At 40.1% G+C, this 18865-nt stretch overlaps 1 protein-coding gene across 1 annotated transcript in view; it reads right to left on the reverse strand.

The window, feature by feature from the left end:
* LOC143315910 (cadherin-2-like) overlaps positions 1 to 18865 on the reverse strand; it is an 89626-nt gene that overhangs the window by 17649 nt on the left and 53112 nt on the right. The window contains exons 5-13 of the mRNA XM_076723475.1: positions 16235 to 16390; positions 13583 to 13727; positions 13296 to 13468; positions 12076 to 12213; positions 11465 to 11650; positions 8761 to 9014; positions 6619 to 6761; positions 2713 to 2946; positions 482 to 715 (exon numbers count right to left, since the gene is read on the reverse strand). Of these exons, the coding sequence (XP_076579590.1) occupies positions 482 to 715; positions 2713 to 2946; positions 6619 to 6761; positions 8761 to 9014; positions 11465 to 11650; positions 12076 to 12213; positions 13296 to 13468; positions 13583 to 13727; positions 16235 to 16390 (1663 nt within the window). The remainder of the gene's footprint in view (positions 1 to 481; positions 716 to 2712; positions 2947 to 6618; positions 6762 to 8760; positions 9015 to 11464; positions 11651 to 12075; positions 12214 to 13295; positions 13469 to 13582; positions 13728 to 16234; positions 16391 to 18865) is intronic.

An 18865-nucleotide genomic window follows, 5' to 3' on the forward strand; every position in this document is an offset into this window, starting at 1 on the left:
ATGCCCTGGGGAAAAAAAGGCTGCTGCCTACTGTGAACGTCTACGCCAAACTTTACTTCTACTCTCTGTGCCTTGTCTACGTAGCTTCTTACCTCCAATTTCATGTTAAGTAAAATGCACAGAGCACATATAGACCATGGCTGATTCATCACAAACCCAAAGACCCAGATATCTATCAGTTCATTTGATTGAACAAATCATTATTTAGGAATATGTGATATATGTGAGAACAATAAATCAAATAAAATAACATTGATTAACCCGTCAGTACCGCAGTGTCGCTAAAACAACAGGTGGGTCCCAGGGGAGAAACTTCTCTTTCGGTTTTGTGCTGAAAAAGTTTGGGAGCCCCTGCCCAAGAGCAATGCCACCAGCGTGGCTAAAAATGCGCTGACACAGCTATGGTAAATACAGGTGCTCAAAGTTGAAAGAGGGAGTAACTGATGTAGGTGAAAAGAGAGGCAAAAAAATGTAGGCTCACCTAATAGTATGATGATACAGATGAGGATTGCGACAATGGCTCCGGTGCCCAGTCCAGCAGCAATGATTCGCTTCATGTCCACGCAGTCTCCATGGTGATCACACTGACAGACCTTGACCCTCAGGTAGGACGTGTTGGACATAGGCAGGTTGCCAGAGTCTGTGATCATGATGGGAACCTCATAGATCCCACTGGCCAGGGAGCCGATCCGTAGTCGAAGCCGGGCATACTCACCTGGGGTATGACAAGATGAAAATGGAATGACAGATACACAGATAAAATGAAAGATGGACGCGATCGATAATTCCTCAATGACAGACTTCACCCTGTTTCATGTTTATACCTCTTAATTACACTGGGATCTTGCCAATACTGCCAGAGTGTGCTAATGGTGGTCACTAGAATAGCCGGGGGTTCTTTACTTCGCAAAAAGCATTTCAACAATATTTACACATTTTCCACAATACACATTGTAAAAAATACCAACAAATATAGAAGTAGAGATTTTACTCAAACTCCAGGCCTGAACTCACAGAAATCACTCAGTTACTGTGAGATAACTTACAAAACTACTTAGATGAAAAGGGAAATAAAACTTATATTTCTAACACAAAATGCCACAAAATGCAAGCGAGTCCAACAGGCTGTTAGGTATCTTTAATCTAAGAGGAGAAAGTGGATAATTTCTCTTTCTTGTATTGGAATGGAAACCAAGAAATGGGGCTGAGAAAAAGAAAGACAGAGAAAACAGCTTGCTGTGTAAATCTGGAAGCATACGAGGAACTAAATCAAACCGGGCATGTTCAATAAGGCAATGGTTGGTAATGGTTGGTTTGCAACCAAAATGTGTCACAGAGGCTTCAGTCACAGCTGGCCAGTTGAGGTTCTTGAACCATCACCTGTAGCTGTTCACCACCTTCACATGTCCACTGGTCCACAGGCCTCTGTGATTTACAGCTTTCCTGATCTGATTAGTGTCAAAGTTAGCTCAGTCAGTAGAAAGCGGTCCAACAGGCATTTGACTTTGGCAAGCTCTGTTTTCATTATATTATCACCTACCTGCCAGTGAACTAAAAGGTTCACTGATTTACTCTTTCGGCATGCTTAAAAGTGAAGTCTCATTGCAACACCCAGTAATAGTACCTTCTGTACCTGAACATCTCTGCTGGTGCACCCTAAAGATAGGATCCCCCTGAGAGGAAGACTAGAGTGGTGTGACATCACATACAACAATGACCAAATCTGTAACAGATAGTATCAGCTGTCTGTGAAGACCAAACCAAAACTGCTCACAACAACAACCAGGAAGAGGTCAAGGGTCATCAACCAGTAGTGAGTAGCCTGGATCAAGGAGGGCATTCACATCTGACTCAAGAGACCGCCTTTGAACAGAGACAGGAGATACCATCTCCATCCACATATGACCACCTGGTATCACGTTCCACACATGATTACATGATGACAACCGAGCTAGTCCCATTCACCAAAGAAGGCTGTAAGTTCTGGAAAAATCCATTAATTGGACTTTTGAATAACTTACCAAAGAAGTCTCAAGTAAGTAGGTAAGTTGACAAAGTTCTTCAGCCTGTTTAAGCAAGTCTAACATCAATTCACAAGTCTTTATGAGCAAACTGCAAGTTTGATGTCTTTCAGGTCTGTAAATGCTCACTACTAACAGCATCTGAACATTCTGTTTTCAAAACTGCATTAAAAAACTGTCATTCTTACAGCTAGAGACCTGAACTGAAACCACCTCCTTTCAATGCATAGACCCATTTACTAAGGCATGCCTGATGCTTTCTTTTTTAGTTACTGTTTTTTTCTGGCTAAAAATGTGACACTTGAATGGTTTTGTTCTCAGGTCGAACATCAAGTCTTCAGAGAGTCAAGTCTCAAATAACTCCAGTCACGTCCAAATCAAATTTCAAGTGGCTCTTTTTTGTGATTGAAATTTGACTCAGTCCTAGCCTGAAGTCTCAAGTGCTACAGTGTTTCAAAATATTTACTGGACCTGAAGACACCGTCTGTAATGAGGTAAAACTAGACTTCTTTTGGACTTCTGTACCTTGCTGGAAGGTACAGTTTGCCGTTGTGATCTTCTACTGACACGAAGTGACCATATACTGTAAGCACCTTGATTTCTGTTTCTGGGTTTCTTCAATCTAAGCAGGCACAGGAAATAAGAGAGTGAATAAATGAAGACAAATGTCAAAATTAATGCTCAGACTGACCAGTAAGGCGAATCAGTGTCCAGTTGCGGCGTACGTCTAATGGACGACTGGCCAGCTCGAAGGCGAAGGGTCCAGCGTTAGGGGTCAGGTCGGGGTCACTGGCTGTGATGTTGATGGCGTTGGGATCTGGTTTCTCACACATTTCCACCTCAGGGGGGAACACATGGGGTGCATTGTCATTTATATCCAGCAGATACATCTGGAGGGTGCCTGTCCCGCTGGCAGGTGGGACACCTGTACACACAGAATGAAAACAAGTTCAGTATATTATTTTCATATTTACTTTATTGTTTTTTTAGCAGCTACAATGCACAATACATTTACTGCATCCAATATAGCTAACAGTTAACCACGATCTGTAGTCCCTGGGTGGGGAACCCAGCAAAAGCTGCACATTACACCCAATAATAAAATCTGTCCTGAGGACTGTGGTGGAAAAAGGGGTCTTAGGGCCATTTTAACCATTATTAACCACTAATCACTTGGGTTGATTAATGTAATGGAACAGGCAATTTTTACATTGACACATAATATGTGCATGAAGTATGTTCATAATTTGGCCTGCGAGAGGCACAATGGCTCCTGTAGTGTCCAAAATGAAAAGGGTTCAACCTCTGGAGAGGATGATGTACACAGGAAATTTAATGGCAAACCTGAGTTTGGGCACCAGGTTTCTGAGTGATAAGAGACTGTCTTTCTAAGGTTTTTGAGATCTCGTTTGCTTTCTCTCTCTCTCTCTCTCTCTCTCACTCTTTCCTTTTCTACCAACATTCACACAAGCTCGGTAGCATACTCAGCTTTCTTTGCTGGCATCTTGTTGTCAGAGACGTGTAAACACGTCTTCCATTGTCCTCCAAGCTTTGCGGTCTTGAAGTTGGAGTTGTACTTGAACAATAGATGTTCACTGATAGGATAATTGCTTGTTGATCAATATTGCTGAAATTAAATAAACGCTATTGTACTAAGTCTGTACTATATCTAAAGAGTGGTGTGTGATCATTTATGTTGTGCTAAGAGCTGGTTGTGAGTGTCAGTGCTCGGATGCAACCCAGGTCCCAGGGTGGTACCCCATTATTATTCATTCTCATTCTTAATTTTTCTTGAGATTAATACAGTTACTGTTATCAATAACTACCCTTAATATCTATTAATAACCAAACATGGTCCGACCACATCCCAACTCTGAGAATATAGCTCCATTGTCCATAAACTCTTACCAACACATCAGTGAGCCATACTGTTGCATTGTGTGACATGCTCCTTCGTTGGCAGAACACACATGCTGTCGTTGATCTTTAACCCACATACACCGTCCTGCTAGGGACAGGCCTGCTGTCAAATGGGGATTCACCTGCTGCTGAAAACAGTCCCCAGCAAATGCACTATTTCTTCTAGTTTGAGTAACATTTGATGAAAAACTACAGCAGCCCATTGTTTTAGGAAAGTACTGAGTCTTTTTTAGAAATAAAACAATATATCTGTCAGTTATTTTTATGAGGTTATGGCTAAGAGACAACTGTAACAGTTAGAGTGTAGCTTTTAGTCTTTTCATGGGATTTAGTGACAATAAGAAAAAAGAATATCACCAACCATCTCCTTTAAATGAATGTTTAGCTTCACAGTGAGAGAATGTGCAACTTTATACAGGAAAACCTTTCCCAGTAGATTTTTGGATGCAGCTTGGATGCAGGATTTCAGCAGTATGGATATACTGCTAATGACAAGGGCACTATATCAGTTATTTGGATGAACTACAGTATGCTCAGTAAGAGAAGGTGACTGGTGAACAAATGGTGACTGCTGAAAACCTGCAGACATGTAACCTGTTGCACAAGCTGAGTGTGTTTGTCCGTGCGTCTGAGCGGGGGTTTTTATCAGCGAGCTCCTTGCAGTGTGTGTGTGCTCCACAAAGGCAGAGAATGTGCTAAGACAGTCAGTTAGCAGGAAGCTCAGAGCACAGCAGGGTCTCTGTATGAAGAGAGTGCAGGGCAGAGTGGATGGATGGAGCTGCTGCTGAACGACATTCCTCTTGAACAATTTCCATCTTTGAACAGAGAATCCTCTTTTCAATGACTATAAAGAACAGTTGTGATCAGAACAAGAGCAAGACTTTGGGAATCATGCACTAAATAGGCAGACAAACGTCTCCATCAGAAATCAATGGGGGTACTGTGCCCAAAAGACTGTCTATGCAATCCTATAAGCCTCCCTGATCAGGTCAGGTTTGATTACATGAATAAAGAATCAAAATGGAATTAACGGTGGATAATGCAGTCTGTTTCCTACAGGAAGACGTCTTGAGGGAAGCGTCTCAGCCACAAGACACAGCATTGTTTGGTCAATGTGTGGCTTCACTGTTGGTGTAACATCCTACTGTTCATTGCAGTTAAAACTCTGAAGGTTACTTATTCTTTTTCTTATATTTTAAAACCATTTGAATATTCTTAATGATGATTCAGAAATCCCATTATAAAGAGAACCAAAAGGTTTCACACTGGACAAGGCTGATCTATGAACAACGGATTTTAAAAACTTTACTCCAGTGCTGGCTTCTGTGGAGCACAACACAGGCCTAAATAGACACTGAGTGAAAAATAAAACCTCCACTTTTTGGATTAAAGTTTTTCCTTTTACCAGTCAAAAGTCATGGCAATGTCATTTTCAAACTTGTGCCATTTTTTATCATTAAAGAGACAAGAAAAAATGTCTCTGCAGATATCAGAAATGCCTCTTTAGTCTCCAAGCCTCTGCATGGGTGGACTGGTGTATATTTTAGATTGACAGCTAAGCCGTCAGGGGCACTGAGAGACTATCAACAAACTTGCACTACTAACTGTATCTCACAAGCCGAGGATATTTTGTTTGAAGCGGTCCTGAACACAAAGAAATCACCATACAGTACAGCATCCAAACTGACTGAAGTTGAGATTAGCAAGTAGGTCTCGCCTGCAACCTTACATTAAAGCTCACATTTCTTTAATAGATGTTTGTTTGGTCGTTTGTTCAGCACGAGAAGGCGCAGAGCAACATGTATCTTTGTTTGTAGACATGAAAGGGAGATATTTCCTGTACAGTTTTATGGATGTGATCCCAAATCTAATCTTCTTTGTGTCAGGTAATCATAGAATGATGATGATTGCTGCTTGCAATGAATTGAATTGCAATAAATTGAATTGCAATGATTGCTGCTTGCAATGCTTGCAGAGAACTGAAAGTAATATGCAAACTGTAGTTTATGCAGAGGCTGTCATGAAATCAGTAAAACACAAAAAAATTTCTTGATTTTTTTCTCAAAAAAGATTACAGAATCTCATTTACAGAGCAGGTCTGTGGCGTGAAACAGAAAACAAACAAACAAATAAAAAAATAAATAAATTACAGATTAAAAAATAGGACTAGACTTTCAGCACTCCCAGTATTGGAAAGTACTGCTGCTACATACTAATTCCACTACATTTCCCAGTCGCCTTTGGGTCGAGCTATTTTCAAAATCATGTACTGTTTCTAGTAGTGAGCTATTTTAGCAGATAGTGTGACGAAATACTTCATCACTATATTCTATTTTCTCTTGAAGAAACAAGGAACTATTTATTAAAATAACCTCAATGTTTTAAGCTACTTCTTCTGAATAGCTAGTAGCTTGTTACTTTCAATTAAAAAGTGGTGTTGCTGTAGCTGAACTACTTTTAGTGAAGATGAGCTTACAGCTTCACGAGCTACTCTTTTTAAGAAGCTTCCCCAACACTGCAGATACTCTGCAGAAGCTGGACTACGACACTGACTCCACATTAAAACCAGCACCACTGCAATTACTGAAAGGGCACCGAGGCTCAGTGAATGCAGTCCACCTCTGTATGTGAGGGGATGGGGTTACTGCAGGACACCAGCGCTGCCCTCTTGTCTCACCGTTATCTGAAGCCATGAAGGTAACGTTGTAGAGGTTGTTCTTGACGTAGGGGGACTCTCGGTCAAGAATAGCGATGGTGGAAATCCGGCCGTTAGCCGGGTCAATCTCCAGCCAGTTGGCAGGGTCGTGCATCTTGGAGTACCTGGATTCAGTCAGAGAGAGGGAGAGCATGAGAAACTACCACAGAGAGGCTTCTTTATCTGCTTTCCTGGCTACCGGCCAAGCAGCTACTGCGGAGCTGATAATATGGAGGCTGTAGCACTCTCATGAAGCAACCACAACTCATTCATTTGTTCTGATGATTTGTTCTGACAAATGATTCTACCTTTAACAGACTTGAGAATTGTGTCAAAAAATAGATTCATCAGCAGAATTTTTTTACATGTTATGTTTTCTAGACTTAGAAACAACCGATGACAAGAATGATGCTTGGCAAATCCCTGCGACCTACTGATGAACTGTATTTATCGAACAGAATTTACTTATATGTCTGCATTGTTGTAACAGCAGAGGCCATGTTTCAAATGGCCCAGGCAGTTGACAAATAATGGGAATAAACAGGGACACAGCACAGCTTCAAACAAAGGAGAGCAAAGCTGCCAAAAAGCCACCATAAACCATCAATGAATAGGGAATATTTTCCATTTGGCACATTTTTAATTGGTGAGAAAACACAGTTGTGAATGAATGTAGCAGCATCAACTATAGAACACAAAGCAACAAAAAAGAAAAATCTGAAACCAAAATGTACTCCCTGGCCTGCTCTATAGTGCACAATATTCTTGTGTGTGTGTGAGCATGTGTGTGTGAGTGCACTCGCATGTTTTTGTGAAGACAGTGTGCGTCCACCATTGGCTGTTGCTAGGCTACAAAGACTTCAGCACTACATTTAGAAACAAATAGTGGGATGTAAAAGAAAGGACGGGGACAAGAGGCAGCAGTCCTGCAGGCTCTCACTGATCTGCTCTGGTTGCTGTCAGTGCTGCTGGATCTGGAACACACTTTCTGCAGACAAGATGTTTTCAGTAATATAACAAAAAAAATAAAAAAATAAAAAATCCAACCATGTTATCAGATTTTATCTCAAAATGGGGCTGCAACAGAGAACAGTATGCCACCATCACTAATTGAGTAGTAACGTTCATCCTACTGAGCAAATGAAATTGTGTGGTTGAGCATGGTTGATGAAGGGAAACCTGAACAAATAAAAAGACAAATGAAATCTGCCTCATTGGGAGACTGGGAAATTCAAGAGTTTATGTTCATTTTCCTCCACAGATCATCATATTATCTCTTTATAATCTAATTTTATTGTTGTATATTGTAGTGTAGTTGTATTTTTATATTTTATACTATATTTTTTTTTATAGTTTTGAACTTACTTAAACCATTCATTTTGAAAAAAGTTTCAGTTTTCACTTAAAAAAATCTAGTCCTTTTTGTATAATGCTATTTTGAAACAAGACATGGAATGGAGAGGATGGATATAAAGGAAGTTAATTAAGAGTTTTGTTGTTAGCAGCACTAATTCCTCCTGTAACCCTGGAAGTGTTGGTTGGTTCCCATCTTACAAGTCCTTTTTCTTTGTGACATTGTGACTTTGAAACACCCTGACAAATGTTAATGATAATTTGAGATAGTTTGTTGATGGCACCACTAATTGTTCCTGTAGGCATGTTAGCTAATGTTCCCAAACTAGGAAGTCAAGCATTGGCTATGACAACTCCTGCAGTCACAGAGAAGGGTTTTATGCTAATTATGCCTTAATCTAATCACAGCGTTCCAGCTACAAAAAGATGTGCATTGTATGAATAGATAAAAACATTACTGTAACTGAGTCCAAGGCTGAATTAAATACATACTAATAAGCTAATTTCCTTTGAGTCATACCTTGTCAATGACAGTCATTGACAATGACTTCTGAATTTTATTCTAATAAATGCATGATATCCAAAGGTTCGTTTTAAAAGAAGACACACATTTAGCTCTCCACTTAAACCTGCTCAATATTTAATTTTACAAGTTTTAATTATATGTACTCTTTTATTACTTTAACACTATAGTTTTCACACATGACTTCCACATAAAACTCACCATCACAAAATGAAAGCCAAAGTCATGTTTTTCAGGGGGTATCTTACCGGACATTTTGTCTCATGAAGCGGTCTGGGTCCTGGGCGGTGAAGGTGGTGAGTAGAGACCCGGCAGGCAGACCCTCCTCCAGTTTGATGGACTTGGGGTTGGGGCTGAACTCTGGACTCTCATTGATGTCTAAGATTCGTACAGAGACGGTTGCTGTGGACTGACGAGGCAGGTGGATGCCACGGGCCAGCGCAACCTCATTTTCTGCCTCCACCGTCAGCATGAAGGAACGAGTCAGCTCAAAATCGACGGGCTGGACAGGAAAAGGATATAATAGATAACAGTCACATGATACACTGGATGGCCACGAGATGCAACAGGGACAACCTTAAGGGCAATACAAACCATTCTCTTTATATGTAATGATCTTATTAACTAAAGCTATGTATAAGATTGCATTCTGAGCTTTCAGAATGCGACTGGGACCCTGGGGAGTTTTCATAGCTCCATATGAGCATACAGAGCTGTGATGAGTAAGAAAAAAATAAAATAAAATAAATAAATACTTGGGGAACTTACAGCTCCATATCTTTCTCTCTAGTTTCCTGTTAATGATCTACTTGAATCTCTTGAATAGAGGCATAAAATGCCTCAAAATTGTAAGTACACCTTGGTTCTACATTTATTTTTTCAGTATTTATTTTTCTGTAGGTCAAGGTCCATTACGATGCTATTCCTGTAGACTCTTCATAGAACTCTTCTCAATCGTAGCAATGGATTGTTTAGTAGCCCAAATGCACTGAATTGTGGTCAGTCTGTGGGGGTCCCATAAGGTTACCCTTCCAGGCAGAAAATTCAGCTCCTCACTGTACAGGATATCCAGCTTTATTTTTGGATTTTCAGGTCACATTTGAAAAAAACTTTCTACTGGATAACATTTTCATGGAAAAACTTCCTGCCTCCATTAAAAACATTTCAATATATTACAATTCCATGTGACAACCATTTATGAGCTGCATTTCTAATTCCATCATGTTTAACATTGCTTTCTTGTCTTTTGCTTGACCACCAATCATAGTAAACACTCATATGTTCACATGCACAAGCGCACATATTAATAACAATAACAACTATCATAACATTGTTAATATTATTATGTTTGCTATCATCAGTGATTATTGTTGCTCATTATATTGTTTCATAATTAACTGATCTATATGGGTTTTTGCTTTGTTCTCTCAACCTGTCCATTACAGTGCTTTATTATGCTGATGATGAGTTTCCTTATAATAATAATAATAATAATAATAATAATAATAATAATAATAACAAACAAGCAAGCAAACTAAATAAATAACAACAACACTATGACTCACACACAATGGTGTGGCTCCCTCCCTAGAGGGTCTAAAGGCAGCCCAGTGTGAAAAAAATGGATATGACCTGCAGTGAACTAGCTCCCTTCTAAAGGTCTGGGTGAGGTCCTAGACAAGGAAACCCATTAGATACAGATAAGGAAATGAATTACAAGGAAGAGAAAGAGGAATGGGAAAAAAGAAGGAAAAAAGGCTGGACCCCACCCGCCTGGCCTGGCTGCCTCCTCCTCCTAGCCAAGTTGCATATTATTATTATCATTATTAGTACTGTTATATTATATATATGTATGCATGTATAGGCATTGTCTTTGTCACCACTTCTTCTTATATTATTAGTATCACTTACACAGACATGAATACATGACACATCTACACAGCACACTTTCATACATGCAGTGCTCCCTGTAAAAAAACAACTAAAACTCTCTACCAAATCCAAATGATAAACCTCATAACCTCTTTTATGTCTTACTGTTATGTGTTATTATCTGTATACCTTACATCTGTTTAATTATTAGTCACCTTTTCTACTATGTCCTATTGCACTAACAAAAAAATGAACAACCTAATTTTTGATACTATTGTGGTTGGAATGGTTTTGTGCAATATCATTCTTTTTTTTTCCATTAAGCAATCACCTCTCCATATAGTAGAAGTGTTCATTGTTAGTGGTGCAGTCTGCTGCGCATTTACAGGCATTTCATAGAAAATTATATATAAAACTATCAATGATGCAACTTTGCAATTTGATCTCACTGATATCCATCTCCCTGTTTATTGTTCACTCTCCTACAGCATCTTACTGCACTATGTTGCAGCTGATGTAAACCCAGTCTTTCCTACTGTCAGTGTAAACACAGTGGCAAGAAGAGAGAGGGTGGCTGCTGCCCTTCTGAAGCTCTTTTCTGCTGCATTGGGAGTTTATGATGGTTCAGCGCTCATGGCTTGACCATGGCAACCACAGGAGCAGCAAGGGAGACAATATAGGAGTGAGTTTATTGATCTGAGTTCCCTGAATTTTACACATACACCAGCAGACAACAGACAGCAACAGCTTGCTGTCTAATAGCATGTTAGGAATTACAGCTTTAAGTACAAGAAGCCTGATGATTGACACTTTAGTATACTAAGTAGAAAAATACATAAATGACCTACATAAAATCCATACAGGATTACAGCGTGTCCTACATGTGTAGGATGTGCAGATGAAAGAGAGAAAACAGTAAAATCACACAGAACTGAAGGAGAGAGTAGCCTATTACAAAATGATTTATATCCTGAAGCGGCTTTGCTTTAGGCCTTTACATTTTTTATTTGTTCATTCCGGTGTATGTGTGTTTATGTGTGTGTGTGTGTGTGTGTGTGTATTGCAGTGGCCAAATCTCACCTTGACCACAGTGAGCAGGCCCTCGTTGGTGGTGGGGTCAGTGGGGATGGAGAAGCGCCCAGTGGGGTCTCCAGCGATGATGCGGTACACAGCGCTCCAGGCTTGAGTGTGAGGCTGGTCTTTATCCGTCACAGTCAGGTTGGTAACTATCACATTCACCCTGTTCTCATGAACCTCCCCAAAGAACTGACAGAGATGGAGGAAAAGACAGACTTGTTAACACACTTTTCAGAATTTTTAACACCAGTACATCACTGCAAAAATTAAGCAGCAACACATCAATATTTGGGTAACATTACTGTAAAGAAATGAGAGTGAAGCAGAGATGATGGTTTCTGTCTCACAGCAGAGCTAAGTGCTTCTTTTTCCCAAAACAAAGAGCACTTCGACTACTAACGCTTCTCCTTCCTGTCCAACCTGTTCAGCTTTAATGAGGACGATAAACATATTGGAAATTTCATTGGCTTTTCAATCCTCCACCATCTGCCACAACCAATAAAAAGTCAGAGAGCTTCAGTGCCGTTTAGAAGAACAGTGCTTCGCCCCCACCAGCAGTTTCAGAGCCAAAAGATTTCCTCTGTGCACACATGAGAGAATGCGTGAGGACCTACTGTGTCTGTAGTGAATTCAGGGGGATTGTCGTTGACATCAGTAATCTTGATGACAGTGGTGGCTGTGTTGGACAGGCCGTAGGTGGGGTTTCCCTCCATGTCCGTAGCCTGGATGATCAGAGTGTACTGGGTGACTTTCTGCAAAGAGACAGAGAACAAAGAGGGTCAACAGCACCAAAGATAACCAAAATTCAAATATTGTTACACAGATCGTAGATCTAATCTAATTAAAGGCATTTGACAAAAATGGAATGTCTTTCTGTCAAAGCACCATTAAAGTTGATGACTAAAAAGAAGGCTAATTGAAAACAATGTAATACCCATTCTGAAAAAGAACAATCTGAATTACACTCTACCTTTAAAAAGCAGCCTGTGGAACACAGATCAAGCTCAATGCTTCCCATTCTAACATCACAGACTTTACATTTTTGAGACCCTAATTACAAACAACATATTTGAAACAATATTTCAGTTTACAACTAAGTTGAGTATTTGGTCTTGGCTTTGGAAAGGTTCTTAACAACAGACAGTAAGAAAATCACCACATCCACTTCATTGCTAGTTCTAGAGCTTTTACTGTATCACATGGTCTTCATTGGCAGATTGAGTTTGCTCAGTAGTAGATGTTCATACTTTCCAATTATTCTAACCTTTAGGACTTCACGTCCATGTCCACTTAAAATTCTAAAAAAAAAAGAACTGTCAAGATCAATGTTTAAACCAGCCAGGAGTCTTAAAAATGCCTTGAGTGGAGACTGTTTTGCCGATAACTTCAGTCTTATTCTTAGCATGATCAAATTGTAGTCACCAACTATATGTGCACAAAGACGAATGATTAGTGTTATTTCAGATGTGCTCACTTTCATGTGTATTAGATAATTTGGAGGAACTGTTTTGATTGTTTGAAGAACTTAGTGTCTTGTTTCACCACAGCACACTTTGTAGAATCTACTGAAGTAAGAACATGGCTAGAAAAAAAGCTACAAGCTGTCTTTACACTGCGGGAAACACTGCAGGCTGGACCGACATTCACAGGCTGAGAAGCAGCTGCTCCATATGGGTTTTGGGACAAGCCTTACAAAATGTGCGCGCGTGCGCACACACACACACACACACACACACACACACACACACACACACACACACACACACACACACACACACACACACACGCACACACACACACACACACACACACACACACACACACACACACACACCTCCCGATCAAGGCCTGCTGCCACAGTGATGATGTCACCAGTCTTGTTGTTAATGGTGAACATGTTGGAGGAGGGGCTCTGGGGATTTTGAGAGAGGATCTTATATCGCAGCATCCCATTGGCAGTTTTTGGATCATCCTTGTCCACTGCTGTCACTGTCATCACGAATGATCCTGTAGAGAAACAGGTAAACACAGACATGTCAGTTAAGAAGGATTAAATGTATTAAATATAACACAAGTTACAAGTGTATGTATCCGTGTGAGAGAGTGTGTCTGTGCTGGTACCAGGCTTGGATCCCTCTGGTACAGAGCCGTTGAAGATGGTGTGTGTGAACTCTGGTCTGTTGTCGTTCTGGTCGATGACGTTAATGACAATATCGATGGGATTCTCCACCTGATTCCCATTCAGGTCCACAGCATGGGCTCGCAACTGTACACACACACAAACACACTCTCCATCAGGTTAAGTGGCGGAGTTAAGGACACTTTTGACACAAACACTGAGTATTCCTCCATCACCTGTGCAACTCCAGGTGCTTTGAACTGTTTGGTTAGACACTATTACTAACACATAGAGGAGATTCCTTAAACTAAAACAACTGCATGAGTTCACTCAGGGTTGCCAGATCTCAGGAGCTAAAGAAGCCAGACAGACTGTTAAGAACAGAGTCGATCATATGTCTACAGCATTCTGGCAGCTCTGTAATGGTTAGTACCTAGAAACTTTGAGCTAAAGGCTAAAAACACCATGTTCATAATGAAAATATCAACATGTGAATGTTTAGTAAGTAATGTTTGCTTTTAGCTTGGTAACCTTTGCTAATTAGCATTAAATGTAAACAAAGTACAGCTGAGGCTGATGGGAAAGTCAAGTTACTAAAATTCATTGTGAGGAACATTTATACCAAATTTTGTGCCAATCACTCAGAGGATCATAAGATATCATAGAAAGCAGGAGTGCTGCAAAATGACAGATTTGCAGCGTGGACTTTTTTTAATTCATTTCATGGGCTGATGTTTCATCAACATCATCTCCTTCAGAGCATACGCGTCAGTCTTAAGCGCTCCTGATTGTTTCTGAAGTTATACTTGTTGGCAGCCTGATGTTCATCAGGATGTGCTGTGTAGTAGAGCATGTCCCAGCAGGTTTGAGTATAATCAAGATTAGCCTTTAATATCAGCTCAAAGATGGAATGTAAAATTGTGCAAAGTACTGAAAAAGTTTAAAAGACCAATTTTTACACAGCAATGAAAGCATGTCCAAGAACAAAACATTTCCAGTCTTTATATAACTTCAATGAACATAACGTCACTTTGAAAATCAAGAATCTATTTTTTCTAAGCATCTTTGATGTTCCCAATTAAACAGCAGGCCTATGTGATTTATGTACTTAGCATAAAATGGTCAAAGATGCTGAATATAACTATTGATTGGCCTTGGACCCTCAATAAGCCAATCCTTTACAGCGTATGAAGCATCTGTATGAGGCTCTCAAAGAGCCAAAGCCTGTCTCATGAATAAACATGCTGGCCAATCCCAGCTCCTAGCTCTGACAACTACATCCAATCACATGAATATTCATCAGACGGCTTAAATGCAAATCACCCTGCTGCGACTCCAGATTTCCACTCCCCTGTGTGAGCTGTGAGTGTGTGTGCATTCCTACAGATCAAAAGGTTAGACTCTGCTCTCGGAGGTGTGTGTGACTGTATGAGATATACTGTAGTGAGCAAACACCCAGACTCTTTTTGTAAAGAATTTCTTCATCTCTGTGCATGAGAGAGAATATATCTGGCAGAGAGTGACGGTGAAGATGAAAATAAAAACAGGAGGGTGACATGCAACTATGGTGGTGAGGCAGACAGGGAGCACATTCACCCCCAAAGCCAAGCATGGGCTAGCCTAAATCATCTGAAATGTATTTTTCGCTTATTTTTTTACAGTAAAAAGATTGTGAGTGAGTGCTGGGGTTGGGGTTAAATTGCATCTTACATGATTTGAATCAAGTTTTGAAGTTGTTATTAAACCCATTTAGGTTCAACTTTCAACATTAAATTGAACATTACTTAGATTACTGAGAGATTCAGCTGAGATCTATAATCACCGTCTTTGGGCCAAGAAGGCAGGAACACTAAAGCTTCGACTTATGCTAATAAATGTGAACAACCTATAGCTACAGCCTGAAAATGAGACTAGTAGCACAAGATAGAACACATGTAGCCTGCTTGCTTTTGCACACCATATTTCCCATGGCATACATGATCCAAACAAGCAAACAAAAAAAGTGAATGAGAGTCCAGCTACAGATGTGATCTGATCAGCTAATTGAGCTCAGCAGAGAAGACTGACCAATTTGTTGGTGCTGTTAAACTTCAAAAACACACAGTTCACTCACAATCAAGATCTTTGGCAAAGTACAGCAGCATGCTTGCAGCAAACTAGCTAAATAAAAAAAACAAGTTTCCTTAAGGCTTCTTGACAACCAAATTAGATTCTTTATCTGTCAACTGTGAAATTTAGCATTTCAACCCCCAGAAGCGAGAGTCAGCACTGGTTAAAAAAGAGACATCTGCTTTGTGAATATTTCATTATTTGCTCTTTAGCAATGTAAATAGAAAACCAAGAGATTCAGGAGATTTGTTTGTTTGTCAACCTGGAACTGGATTTCAGGATTAGACTTGAAATCTCGTAATATGACTTCTTTTTATTTTATCACGTGTTTGCAACAATTTGGAGTTCAGCTTGTAAATTGTCTTGTCCTCTTAACCATAGGACTGTGAGGGTCTTGCTAACATAGCGTTTTGGGGTTCAGCTGCAGTAAAAGCAATGTCTGTATACCAAAATCTAAAAAAATCCAAACATTCAGTGACCTTGACTGAAACATTAAATGTTTGCTTTGCTGTTGACCTTAGCTGTCACCATGTAGAGAGTCTTACATGGAAGTTGGAGATGTGCTCTCTGTCCAGAGGCTTGGTGACGGACAGCTGGCCTGAGATTGGGTTGATGATGAAGATACCGGTCGGAGGCTGGTCGGCCCCGGGGCCCGTCACACTGTAGCGCAGCATCCGGTTCTTATCCCGGTCTGAGCGGATCTGAAGCACAGACACAGGGAGAGAAGGAAAGGCAATGGCAGAAAATTTAATTTCCAGTTAATCTACTACATGAATACATATGATTTAGCTGGGAAAATAATGAATATGGAAGTTATTAAAACTAAAGAGCACATCCTTTGTAAAAGTACCTGCACAATTCTTTTTTTTCACTCAATCTGCTGCATCTACTGCTGTCAGTGTATTTTGGGAGATATTTCTCCACAGTAAGTCTGTTTAAAGGTAAAAAGCTAATAATATACAAGTCAAGCTAAACTTTCTGAGTTTGACCTGGATGTGTCTCATATGTCGGAGTGACTTAAGGCTTGCACAGGCAACACTCAGCAAATGCTTGAGGCTGCTGCTACATAACTAGAGAAAATCTGATTTGAGCTGAAGTCAAAATAAACTGTGACGCATGGTGCACCATTAATATCCTGCGCGTTGTCAATATGACCAAAACATAGGAAGAGAAAGGCAGCACTGTGAGGACCCTGCTTCCAAAATAAAAAATGAAAGGATAAATATGCTGCAAATTCAAAACAGGCACTATTATCTACAACAGTCTTTTCAGGTTTAACTGCAACTATACTGAGCTGAGTTGATATAATTGAGTTGAACATTTTATAGACAGTATTATCTGCAGGATATTGGTCAGTCCCAGGTGCTAAAGAATCCCCATAATATTCCTCTACTCACGCTAACAGAAACACTTAACATTAACAAATGAACATACAGTTCCAGGTATTAAATGTCTTTTTTTAGTGAAATGGAAGTTGTCAGGGTATTGCCATGTGTGATTCCGATGAATGATTTCCAGTGAGAAACATGCAGCCTTCACTTAGACTATGGTACAACGACAATAACCTGAAGCTCAATATCAGCAGAAGCAATGAGCTTGTGGTGGACTGCAGTGCTTCAAATATGGATGTTGCTCTTCAACCCAACAGCACAGAAGATCCATACAATCAGCACAGTTTCAAGGTGGACACCCAAGGACACCTTTTGTACATAAAATCACCACTTCATAATTGTATCCCATGAAACATTTGTGTGGAATTTTCTCATAATGAGCTTGTGAATTCCTGAGTTATGGCCAAAAACACATTACAGTAACCTTGATCTTTGAAATCTAATCAGCTCATCCTTCAAGTCCAAGTGAATGTTTGTGGCAAATTTGAGGGAATTCCCTCAAGGCGTTCCTGAGATAAGCGAACATACATGATTGAAACTTGAAAACATAATTCCTCTGGCCATGGCTGTCGCTGGGTCGGAGGCATAAACACACTCTATGTATTAAAAAAGATAGGATGGCAGCCATGTCATAGTTAGTGCAACCAAACTAGTATTTTAATTTTCCTGAAGCTAAAATTTGCATGTGTTGTTATGTTACAGGAACAATCACTCCCAATAGTGCAACAATTAGCTAAAGTTAATCAATAGTTGGTTTCTTCAGAACAGAGCAAGCAGACACTGAAAGTCAGGGAATCAACTGTTATGGGGCATCAGCTTTACTGCTACAATGTGATACTTTGGCATGGACGCTCACATCGGAGCTTTGGGAAAAGTCTATCATACAAAATAATCAAAGATCAAAAGTTCACCCTGTAATTTAGAGATAGGGACCATTGTTTCACCTGCCTCTCCCTCGTTTCCTGTCATCATTCTCCACTGGCTCAAAAGTCTGCTCACTAGCTGTAGCATCTGAAGATCAGGTGACGACACCTGAGCCATTTGCTGAATGAACAGTACAGTTGAAAGTCAAGTCTAGTTGGTGAAACTCTTTATTTTGCAACATATACACTGCTCACCAAGGCCAAGAATGAAATTCCATTATCAAGTATCACACATTTATGTCATCTGTTATGTAGCAGTCACAGCTACAGAGACATCTGTATACATACTAATACACAGAAAGAAAAGGCCATGACACTCCTCATTCGTTGAAAAGCCTGACAAGTGTGTAGGCCTGTCCAGGTGAGTATCTTGATTTCTACATCTCTGAAGAACCTCATGTCTAGAGAGTTAGACAGTATATGTGATGTCTCCCAGGACTCGATTCTTGGTCTGCTGCTCAGTTTATTAGTGTTTCACATCATCCAAAAACATAATCTATGCTGCCTAACTGTGCAGGTAAACATTCCTGCCCAATGGAGGCCTGGGCCACATCATATCATCAGTTGAGTTCATTACAGACATTGGTTGTTCTGCAACTCAACACTGACCAAACTGGAATTCCTGTTGGTCCCAAGCCTAAGTTACATGAAACCATGTTTCTATTGGTGTTCAAGTAGCAGGAAGTCAGCAACCTAGGTGTAGTTGCTCATGGTGATTTTACTTTGCAGGCAATGTCAGCAACTTCTTGTCACAGGTGAAGCTCATGCTTTTATCTTCAGTTGCATTTTGCAATGCTCCTTATCCAACCCACAGAGACTGACTATGGTTCATTTTGAGTTTTGAGAAGAGAAAATTTCATCA

This window comes from Chaetodon auriga, chromosome 3 (genome assembly GCF_051107435.1).
Source record: "Chaetodon auriga isolate fChaAug3 chromosome 3, fChaAug3.hap1, whole genome shotgun sequence".
Lineage (NCBI taxonomy): Eukaryota > Metazoa > Chordata > Actinopteri > Chaetodontiformes > Chaetodontidae > Chaetodon > Chaetodon auriga.